This window comes from Danio rerio, chromosome 2 (assembly GCF_049306965.1).
Source record: "Danio rerio strain Tuebingen ecotype United States chromosome 2, GRCz12tu, whole genome shotgun sequence".
NCBI lineage: Eukaryota > Metazoa > Chordata > Actinopteri > Cypriniformes > Danionidae > Danio > Danio rerio.
Window position 1 is genome coordinate 62,000,006 of NC_133177.1, and position 12,616 is coordinate 62,012,621.

The 12,616-nt window shown below is 41.2% G+C and overlaps 1 protein-coding gene across 1 annotated transcript in view; it reads right to left on the bottom strand.

The window, feature by feature from the left end:
* nectin4b (nectin cell adhesion molecule 4b) overlaps nucleotides 1–12,616 on the bottom strand; it is a 51,443-nt gene that overhangs the window by 17,646 nt on the left and 21,181 nt on the right. Inside the window, exons 4-5 of the mRNA XM_001334949.9 lie at nucleotides 12,015–12,293; nucleotides 5,945–6,059 (exon numbers count right to left, since the gene is read on the bottom strand). Coding sequence (XP_001334985.6) covers nucleotides 5,945–6,059; nucleotides 12,015–12,293 — 394 coding nt within the window. The remainder of the gene's footprint in view (nucleotides 1–5,944; nucleotides 6,060–12,014; nucleotides 12,294–12,616) is intronic.

Sequence of the window (12,616 nt, forward strand, 5' to 3'; positions counted from 1 at the left end):
CCTGAATCTGTGTTTAGGTGTATATCATTGATTATCTTTATAACCGTACGTTCACACCGAAAGCGGCGAGAGCGTCCAAGGTCGCTCTGGCCGCCCTGGAGACAACGCTGTCTGCCTTCAGCTCCGGCGGCGAGAGTGTCAAAACTCGCTACATTGATCTCATATTTTAAGGAGCCGTTGCAGCATTATCAGTTACATTCTGCATAAGACATGTTTTTAGCGTGAAAATGTTGCGCACTTCTTACCAAATTCATACAACAATGGAAGATCAAGTTGCGTGTGCTGTGGCTTTGCTCTATTTATCCAATATGTATCCATATGTCTGAAATATCCTGAAGCAGCAGTACTGTTTTGTACTGTCACATCGCGTGAGATTCCCGCTTTAAGATAAATTTATATTTCATTAATGAACATCAGTAACTCGCCAGTAACTTATTTAATGCATGTTCCTGTAGGAAAAAAATTTAAATAATTGGAAATCCGGCGACCGCAATAATCAAACCTTTGGGAACAACTGTGGTCGGAACCAAAGTTCACAGGTCTGTGTTCTCTGAACTGTTATCAATCGATGGACGTCTTCATTCTGATTGCTTGCCGCCGAACCGCGTCATAGCTCATTATCATAAAGTTGACTTCATTTCAACTCTCCTCGACGCTCACGCCGGCGAAGACGCGCTGCGCCTTGCCGCCTATCGCCGCCGGCTCTCATTGAAAATGAATGACTTCCGGCTACTTTGACGCTGTCGCCGCTTTCGGTGTGAACGCACGGTCAGAGTACTCTCTGTACTGTGATGTGCTCTGAAACCAGATTGAAAATTGTCTAAACACCCCCTGAAGTTTAGGAACTTGTTAGCCTGGTTAAAAACAACAGACTGGATGTCTGTACCGGCGAGTACATTGTGACGTCTCTGAGTGTACTGCAATCATTCACGAGTAAGACTTTAAACCAATCAGCGCGCTCTATTGTGTATGAGGTGCAGCTTCATTAGTATGCATGATCGCTTCCTAGACTGTTTACCTTTTGCAGTGTTCAGACGGCAGAGAGACGCCATGTTGTGTTGCCAAAACAAGTGAAAGAAGAAGAATTGTTTGGAGACTCTCTGAGTCTCGTTTGTGTTGCCGCTGTAAAAATCAGCTATAGTTCACATACTGAAACTCTCCTTTTTATGCAAACCCTTCCCTCTTTCGCCACTTGACACTCCCCTCTAAACAGAGCTGGACACACCCACTTTCCTGACTTTATTCAAACTAAAGGTGTGAAAGCACCCTGCTGAAACAGGGGGGTTTGATGGCCCGTTCTCTTTCTGAAAATATATAAACATTTAATTTACACACACTCAAACAAACACACATGCGCATACGTAAACACACAAGTGTGCAAACACATGCGTGCACAGGCACAAACAAACAGACAAACATACACACATGCAAGCGCACAATCTCAGCTGCACACACTCTCAGCCACACACTCAAACACACTCTCAGCCACGCACACACACTCTCAGTTGAGGGTCTTCGCCAGACTCCACATTAAACTCATCTCAGATTTCAGAGCTTCACTGTAATTACGATCATCTCTGACTCTCGGCTCAAACTCAACTGGACCTGAATGAAAACGCCACTTAGAGAGGTGTAGCCAGCAGAAACACTTAACGCCTGATTCATTCAGGGCTTCAGCGTCAATGCTTGACGAAGGGCGTGTCTAAAGTGGAGGCTGACACGATCGTCATAGCAGCATCAGCCAATAAAATTAGTCTCCAATCAGCTACAGTCTGAGCTGGTGTATTTGCATAAAGCAATCTGATTGGCTGACACTTCTGTTGGTGCTTGAAAAGTTGAGAAAGCATTGGTGGGCGAGTAGAGATAGGTAGGTGGATGGATGGATGGATGGATGGATGGATGGATGGATGGACGGACGGACGGACGGACGGACGGATGGATGGAAAGAATGATAGATAGACGGATGGATGGATGGATGGATGGATAGATTGATAGATAAATGGGTGGATTAAACTAGGTAGATAGAACAAGATAGAAGGATAGATTGATGGATGGATGGATGGATAGATAGATATATAGATGGATGGATGGATGGATACATGGGTGGATTAAACTAGTTAGATAGAACACGATAGAAAGATGGATGAGAAAGAGAGAGAGAGATAGATAGATAGATAGATAGATAGAGAGATAGATAGAGAGATAGATAGATAGATAGATAGATAGATAGATAGATAGATAGATAGATAGATAGATAGATAGATAGATAGATAGATAGATAGATAGATAGATAGATAGATAGATAGATAGATAGATAGATAGAGAGATAGAGAGATAGATAGATAGATAGATAGATAGGATACTTACTAATAATACAACTAATACTAATAATATATAATATTAAAGGTGCAGTATGCAAGTCTGACACCCAGTGTTTAAACTATTGATTGCGAGTTTTTGTCCTAACCAACACTTCGAATGGATATATTAGAAGCGGCTTCTATTTCTCAAAGCTAACAACAGGATAACCTGACAATGACCAGCTCAGGTACAGCTCATGTGCTTTATTCAGTGCTAAATGCTCATAATGTGAGTCTGAATGCTGTTTCACATCACATTTATTGCCACACTACTGAAAGCAGCAGCAGATAGTTCCGCTCAGATCTGGAGAATAAAATAAACTGTCTGAAACTGAACTTTAGATCTGAGACTCAGTGCAAACTAACACATATCAGTGACTCAGCCTCTACATTTAATCATGTTAAAGAGGTTTAATATGTATTCGTTAGATTATTGACCTTATTGTAAAATGCGGAAGTGCGCCTGTTTTCGCGATTGTCTTAGAACTTCCGATTCAGTCGCCTATGGGAGAAATGACTAGGAATAATAAACGGCAGAAAACGGCCAAACTACTTGCTCAACAAACAAATGTTTGCATGACTACACAGACCAAGTAGCATAATATAATAAGAAAATATTAAATTGCAACATCAAGCAGCGTAACGAGCAGTTGTTAACGTCAAAAAATGAATGGAAGTGAATGTGACCGGAAGTCGCGAGACAAAAAGATTCAAATGGCAGCGCCCGCTCGACAGCTGAGAATAAGGTGAATAGACTGGAGTGCAGTGAGTGCAGTATTCTGTGCTTCTGAATGGCTGTATTTACATGTCTGTCCGGTTTCGTCTGGTGCAAACAGGGTTATAATCAGGGCTTTACATTAACTTCTTTAATCACTGGCCACTGTGGCTAGTAGTTTTCCAATGTTACTAGCCACTCTGCATTTTCACTAGCCACAATTTTGTTGTTGGGAAAATATGTTTTACATGCATAAATTTGCCATTGACATGCTAAAATTACTTGATTTAAATTTGATGTTATGTCCACATGCGTCCTCATTCATTTCTCTTTGTGTGTGTCAAGTATGAGCTTGCTCAATGACCATGAGCAAATGGGTCATGGTTTCACAGTGTTGTACCAAATTTATCTCTATAGCCACACTAAACAATAATTATTTCTCAGCTACAAATTTAATGTGTCAAAACAAACAAAATATAGCTGTATACTATACTTTTTATTTAACAAAATACGTCTTAAAGAAAGAAAAGCAATTGACTTTTAAAAAAATAACTATTGTCATGTATCAAAAATAAGCTTGGTAACCTGTCATGGCTAAAGATCTCTCGGATCAGCAGTTGACTGCACATAAATGGAGAGTTCATCTCCAATTAAAGCAATATTGTAAAAAAAAAAAAGATAATTAAACCATTTTAACAAAAATAAAAGCAAATAAAACCGTAAGCAAATAAAAGCAGGTGAAACATACCGTGTGTGATAATGAAAGGATGATCACATGCACACGGTTAACTTTAGGCCATTAATAATCTGTTCAAAGTGAAAGCAACCGCTGCTGCTTACAAAAATACACATTTTGAGCTCTTGAAAGCATCAGGACTGAAGGTGCATGTTCATCACTATTTGTCCAGTTTATTTGAAAGAGAACCGATGACAGTTGCGTTTCCAGACACGGTTGCTTCACGATTCGGGAGCGCGCATGCATTTTAAGTCGTCACGCGCATTACATCAGCTGTTAGCGCGAGTGATCATCATCCTCTCATTCAGTATTCACTTGCTTTCTTCTGCTCGCGTGATCACAATTAGTTTACTTTTCAATTCTAAGATCACATTTGCACGCATATTGGGTCATCCTTATATTGTCGAACCCTGCTTTTAGGAAAACTACAATTTAAAATTTATTTTCAACCAGCCAAAGTGGCTAGTGGAGGTGTCTGTCTAACCCGCCAAAGCTGAAATCTACCCACATTTGCCGGGTGTTAATGTAAAGCCCTGGTTACAATGTATCCTGCTCAACTAATTTGCCAATTCATAACTTCATGTGGAACTCTGAATCTGCGCCTCATTTCGGAGTCTGCTATTGTCCACCAGAGGTCACATTTCAGTCACAGACGCATGCTTTGAGACTCTTCCTGACTGAATAAATCGTTACGCTGTTTTCCACCAAGGCAACCCAGGTGCTGGAATATAATTGGCTAAACTGGCATTGGGCGGGTTAAATAACCAAAACAAAGACAGTCGCTCCGGCACGCAACAAGCTCATCAATCCTGCCACGTTCAAAAAGAGAAAGCCTTTTTTGCCTTGGCCATCTAGAGATCATTAGAGTTTTACAGGCCGAAGGAAACTCACAGCAAAGCCAGTTTTGCACAGAATTTAACTTTAAGGCTCTGATCCTACACTTGATCAGCTGATTTGAGCCTGTTTGAGTTTAAATGCAATTTTAATTTAATTGCCTACTCTCTGCTGCACCTGTGTCTTTATTTGGCATTTCAAAGCAGTACTTGCAACCTGATTACAATCCACCGGTGCTAAAGTGAATACTTGAAATGTTTCCCCCGGTCTTGAGATTTTGCTCAGGAGTGTATCTGTCACTGGAATACAGTCTAACCTCAATGGCAGATACACGTTTAAAACAAATTAAACAAACCCCAACACCTTCACTCATCTGGTCTCTGCAGTGAACGCTTCTTCCTGGATGAATATTTGTCAGAAACACAGAAGAAGAGCATGATTAAAGTCGTGTGTGCGTGTAGATACTGATGCATCAAACGCTGTAAATTGCAGTCGCTGCTGTGCCTCTGTAATCCAGCATGAAGCCTGTGTTTGAGCGCTGGTTAAACACTCATTACAGCACAGGCGGGTTATTTAGGGCTTACTGAGCGTCTGTACTCCTCCACCCTCATCCCTCCAGTCCTGCTCTTTCTGAAAGTGCTCTTTTCGACTACTCGCTTTCGGATGCAACGTGACACTGCAGCTTTATCTGCTCCTGAAAGAGCGGTGAACACGCAGCGCTGCCTCTCTTTGTGCTTCAGCAGAAACAGGAAAGCCCTCACAAACACAAAGACGGCTGGAAACCTCACGCTTCATCAGGTTCAGGGGTGTTGCTGGATCACTAGCAGGGATGCACCGATACCAGTTTTTAAAAGGCCAAATACCAAAGCTGATATAAGGGTCTTGGTACTGACCGATACCAAAATGTAAAGACAAAATACAAGTGCTAATATTCCTGTCTTTGTAGTCGTTAATACAGATACCAAATCCTAAAGACCAAATACAAACACCCTTTATTATTTTTTCCTCTTGATACTTCCCAGCACCAATAACAACACCACTTTAACAGAGCAAATACAACTACTGGTACTTTTGCCTTTGCACCCACAGAAACCACTTTTTAAAAGACTAGATGAGAACTAATGTTTTTGTTTTGCTACTCACTGATAATAATATTTAAAAGACCAAATACCAGCCCTGATAGTTTCGTTTTTGAACTCACCGATAACAAATCAACCATGCTTTGTAGCTTTACACATCAGTCAGACTGAATCCTCCTCTAAGATAAAAATTAGAGAAGCAGATGATCTGAAATCTGACCTGCTCCAGGAGACGTTCTGCGGCAGCGGGTTTCCTTTAACCAAACATCTGATCTCTGATCCAGAGCTTCCGATCTGCCATGATCCAGAGCCCACAGCCTCAGCATCTGGAGGAACTAAAGCAAAAACAGACGGGAACTAAAGTAAAAACACAAAGAAAGAGCAATTACAACACAAACACAGAGGAACTAACGCGCAAACAGACAAAACGCAGAGGAACTAACGCACAAACAGACAAAACGCAGAGGAACTAACGCACAAACAGACAAAATGCAGAGGAACTAACACGCAAACAGACAAAACGCAGAGGAACTAACGCACAAACAGACAACACACAGAGGAACTAACGCACAAACAGACAAAACGCAGAGGAACTAACGCACAAACAGACAAAACGCAGAGGAACTAACGCGCAAACAGACAAAACGCAGAGGAACTAACGCACAAACAGACAAAACGCAGAGGAACTAACGCACAAACAGACAAAATGCAGAGGAACTAACACGCAAACAGACAAAACGCAGAGGAACTAACGCACAAACAGACAACACACAGAGGAACTAACGCACAAACAGACAAAACGCAGAGGAACTAACACACAAACAGACAAAACGCAGAGGAACTAACACGCAAACAGACAAAACACAGAGGAACTAACACGCAAACAGACAAAACACAGAGGAACGAACACACAAACAGACAAAACACAGAGGAACTAACACGCAAACAGACAAAACACAGAGGAACTAACACGCAAACAGACAAAACACAGAGGAACTAACACGCAAACAGACAAAACACAGAGGAACTAACGCACAAACAGACAAAATGCAGAGGAACTAACGCGCAAACAGACAAAACGCAGAGGAACGAACACACAAACAGACAAAACACAGAGGAACTAACACGCAAAGACAAAACACAGAGGAACTAACACACAAACAGACAAAACACAGAGGAACTAACGCACAAACAGACAAAACGCAGAGGAACTAACGCGCAAACAGACAAAACGCAGAGGAACTAATGCAAAAAACAGACAAAACGCAGAGGAACTAATGCAAAAAACAGACAAAACGCAGAAGAACTAATGCAAAAAACAGACAAAACGCAGAGGAACTAATGCACAAACAGAAAAAACGCAGAGGAACTAACGCACAAACAGACAAAACGCAAAGGAACTAACGCACAAACAGACAAAACGCAGAGGAACTAACGCACAAACAGACAAAACGCAAAGGAACTAACGCGCAAACAGACAAAACGCAGAGGAACGAACACACAAACAGACAAAACGCAGAGGAACCAACACGCAAAGACAAAACACAGAGGAACTAACGCACAAACAGACCAAACGCAGAGGAACTAACGCACAAACAGACAAAACGCAGAGGAACTAACGCACAAACAGACAAAACGCAGAGGAACGAACACACAAACAGACAAAACACAGAGGAACTAACACGCAAACAGACAAAACGCAGAGGAACTAACGCACAAACAGACAAAACGCAGTGGAACAAACAGGCAAACAGACAAAACGCAGAGGAACTAACGCACAAACAGACAAAACGCAGAGGAACTAACGTACAAACAGACAAAACGCAGAGGAACTAACGCACAAACAGAGAAAACGCAGAGGAACTAATGCACAAACAGAGAAAACGCAGAGGAACTAATGCACAAACAGAGAAAACGCAGAGGAACTAATGCACAAACAGACAAAACGCAGAGGAACTAATGCACAATCACTGAAAATGCAAAGGAACTAATGCACAAACAGACAAAACGCAGAGGAACTAACGCACAAACAGACAAAACGCAGAGGAACTAACGCACAAACAGACAAAACGCAGAGGAACTAACGCACAAACAGACAAAACGCAGAGGAACTAACGCACAAACAGACAAAACGCAGAGAAACTAACGCACAAACAGAGAAAACGCAGAGGAACTAATGCACAAACAGAGAAAACGTAGAGGAACTAATGCACAAACAGACAAAACGCAGAGGAACTAATGCACAATCACTGAAATGCAAAGGAACTAATGCACAAACAGACAAAACGCAGAGGAACTAACGCACAAACAGACAAAACGCAGAGGAACTAATGCACAGACAGACAAAACGCAGAGGAACTAAATGCACAAACAGACAAAACGCAGAAGAACTAATGCAAAAAACAGACAAAACGCAGAGAAACTAACGCACAAACAGACAAAACGCAGAGGAACTAATGCACAAACAGACAAAACGCAGAGGAACTAAATGCACAAACAGACAAAACGCAGAGGAACTAACGCACAAACAGACAAAACGCAGAGGAACTAACACCAAACAGACAAAACGCAGAGGAACTAACATGCAAACAGACAAAATGAAGAAGAACTAACGCACAAACAGACAAAACGCAGAGGAACTAATGCACAAACAGACAAAACGCAGAAGAACTAATGCAAAAAACAGACAAAACGCAGAGGAACTAACGCACAAACAGACAAAACGCAGAGGAACTAACGCACAAACAGACAAAACGCAGAGGAACTAACGCACAAACAGACAAAACGCAGAGGAACTAATGCACAAACAGACAAAACGCATAGGAACTAAATGCACAAACAGACAAAACGCAGAAGAACTAATGCACAAACAGACAAAACGCAGAAGAACTAATGCAAAAAACAGACAAAACGCAGAGGAACTAACGCACAAACAGACAAAACGCAGAGGAACTAACACCAAACAGACAAAACGCAGAGGAACTAACATGCAAACAGACAAAATGCAGAAGAACTAACGCACAAACAGACAAAACGCAGAAGAACTAATGCAAAAAACAGACAAAACGCAGAGGAACTAACGCACAAACAGACAAAACGCAGAGGAACTAACACCAAACAGACAAAACGCAGAGGAACTAACATGCAAACAGACAAAATGCAGAAGAACTAACGCACAAACAGACAAAACGCAGAGGAACTAATGCACAAACAGACAAAACGCAGAGGAACTAATGCACAAACAGACAAAACGCAGAAGAACTAATGCAAAAAACAGACAAAACGCAGAGGAACTAACGCACAAACAGACAAAACGCAGAGGAACTAACGCACAAACAGACAAAACGCAGAGAAACTAACGCACAAACAGACAAAACGCAGAGGAACTAATGCACAAACAGACAAAACGCAGAAGAACTAATGCAAAAAACAGACAAAACGCAGAGGAACTAACGCACAAACAGACAAAACGCAGAGGAACTAACGCACAAACAGACAAAACGCAGAGAAACTAACGCACAAACAGACAAAACGCAGAGGAACTAATGCACAAACAGACAAAACGCAGAAGAACTAATGCAAAAAACAGACAAAACGCAGAGGAACTAACGCACAAACAGACAAAACGCAGAGGAACTAACGCACAAACAGACAAAACGCAGAGGAACTAATGCACAAACAGACAAAACGCAGAGGAACTAATGCACAAACAGACAAAACGCAGAGGAACTAACGCACAAACAGACAAAACGCAGAGGAACTAACGCACAAACAGACAAAACGCAGAGGAACTAACGCACAAACAGACAAAACGCAGAGGAACTAACATGCAAACAGACAAAATGCAGAAGAACTAACGCACAAACAGACAAAACGCAGAGGAACTAATGCACAAACAGACAAAACGCAGAAGAACTAATGCAAAAAACAGACAAAACGCAGAGGAACTAACGCACAAACAGACAAAACGCAGAGGAACTAACGCACAAACAGACAAAACGCAGAGGAACTAACGCACAAACAGACAAAACGCAGAGGAACTAATGCACAAACAGACAAAACGCATAGGAACTAAATGCACAAACAGACAAAACGCAGAAGAACTAATGCACAAACAGACAAAACGCAGAAGAACTAATGCAAAAAACAGACAAAACGCAGAGGAACTAACGCACAAACAGACAAAACGCAGAGGAACTAACATGCAAACAGACAAAATGCAGAAGAACTAACGCACAAACAGACAAAACGCAGAAGAACTAATGCAAAAAACAGACAAAACGCAGAGGAACTAACGCACAAACAGACAAAACGCAGAGGAACTAACACCAAACAGACAAAACGCAGAGGAACTAACATGCAAACAGACAAAATGCAGAAGAACTAACGCACAAACAGACAAAACGCAGAGGAACTAATGCACAAACAGACAAAACGCAGAGGAACTAATGCACAAACAGACAAAACGCAGAAGAACTAATGCAAAAAACAGACAAAACGCAGAGGAACTAACGCACAAACAGACAAAACGCAGAGGAACTAACGCACAAACAGACAAAACGCAGAGGAACTAACGCACAAACAGACAAAACGCAGAGGAACTAACGCACAAACAGACAAAACGCAGAGGAACTAACGCACAAACAGACAAAACGCAGAGGAACTAACGCACAAACAGACAAAACGCAGAGGAACTAATGCACAAACACACAAAACGCAGAAGAACTAATGCAAAAAACAGACAAAACGCAGAGGAACTAACGCACAAACAGACAAAACGCAGAGGAACTAATGCACAAACAGACAAAACGCAGAGGAACTAATGCACAAAGACAAAACGCAGAGGAACTAACGCACAAACAGACAAAACGCAGAGGAACTAACGCACAAACAGACAAAACGCAGAGGAACTAACGCACAAACAGACAAAACGCAGAGGAACTAACGCACAAACAGACAAAACGCAGAGGAACTAACGCACAAACAGACAAAACGCAGAAGAACTAATGCAAAAAACAGACAAAACGCAGAGGAACTAACGCACAAACAGACAAAACGCAGAGGAACTAACGCACAAACAGACAAAACGCAGAGGAACTAATGCACAAACACTGAAAACGCAGAGGAACTAATGCACAAACACTGAAAATGCAAAGGAACTAATGCACAAACGGACAAAACGCAGAGGAACTAATGCACAAACACTGAAAACGCAGAGGAACTAATGCACAAACACTGAAAATGCAAAGGAACTAATGCACAAACGGACAAAACGCAGAGGAAATAACGCGCAAACAGACAAAACGCAGAAGAACTAATGCAAAAAACAGACAAAACGCAGAGGAACTAATGCAAAAAACAGACAAAACGCAGAGGAACTAATGCAAAAAACAGACAAAACGCAGAGGAACTAATGCAAAAAACAGACAAAACGCAGAGGAACTAATGCAAAAAACAGACAAAACGCAGAGGAACTAATGCAAAAAACAGACAAAACGCAGAGGAACTAATGCAAAAAACAGACAAAACGCAGAGGAACTAATGCAAAAAACAGACAAAACGCAGAAGAACTAATGCAAAAAACAGACAAAACGCAGAGGAACTAACGCAAAAAACAGACAAAACGCAGAGGAACTAACGCACAAACAGACAAAACGCAGAGGAACTAATGCAAAAAACAGACAATACGCAGAGGAACTAATGCAAAAAACAGACAAAACGCAAAAGAACTAATGCAAAAAACAGACAAAACGCAGAAGAACTAATGCAAAAAAAACAGACAAAACGCAGAGGAACTAATGCAAAAAACAGACAAAACGCAGAGGAACTAACGCACAAACAGACAAAACGCAGAGGAACTAACGCACAAACAGACAAAACGCAGAGGAACTAACGCACAAACAGACAAAACGCAGAGGAACTAACACACAAACAGACAAAATGCAGAGGAACTAACGCACAAACGGACAAAACTCAGAGGAACTAATGCACAAACATGGAAAATGCAGACAAACTAAATGCACAAACAGAGAAAACGCAGAGGAACTAATGATTAAACACAGAAAACGCAGAGATTCAGAGTAGCTCACAATTACATCCACTGCAGAAAACTAGAGCAGCAGCAACATTCTGCAAAGGCTTTCCTTGGTCAAGAATACACTACTGAAAAAAAGCTTCAACTGGAACAATGAATGTACATGATAATTTTGATACTACATTATTTAGGAGGTGGGAGCTTCTTTTAGCCTCTCTCACATATTTTGGGAAACAAGTACTGCAGCTGGACTCACATTGTACGACGAGTTTGTTGGCGAGTCTGTGCGGTTCCTCATAAACAGGATGCCAGACCAGACAGTCCAGCTTCTGTCCGTTCATGCTGCGTGAAGGATAGAGAGAAAACTGAGTGGTCACGACTCCTCCGTCTCCGCTGCGGTTCTGCGATTGGCCAGAAACATCAGTGTCCCAGGACAGACGTGCCGGAGGGTGAGCGACCGCACGACAAGATGCAGCAATACCATAGGACTGACCCTCCTTGAGGACCACATGCTCCACAGAGGAGATCGGGTACACTGCAAGAGAAGAAGAATAGAAGAACATTTATATTTACATATTTTATTATTTTTATTTATGCATTTACTTATTAATTTATTCATTAATTTATTTGTTACTGAATTATTAATATTATTATTATTATTATTATCATCATCAGCATATTTTTATAAACATTTTAATATTTTTTTTGTAAATTTTTAATAAATGTAATAAATAAACTATTAATAAATCACAAAACACATTCAAACAAACCAACACACAAACCCACGAGGAGCCTGATGAAGTCTGATGGGCCCGAAACATTACTCGCCTTTAATAAACTTAGTTTTATAAATTGGTA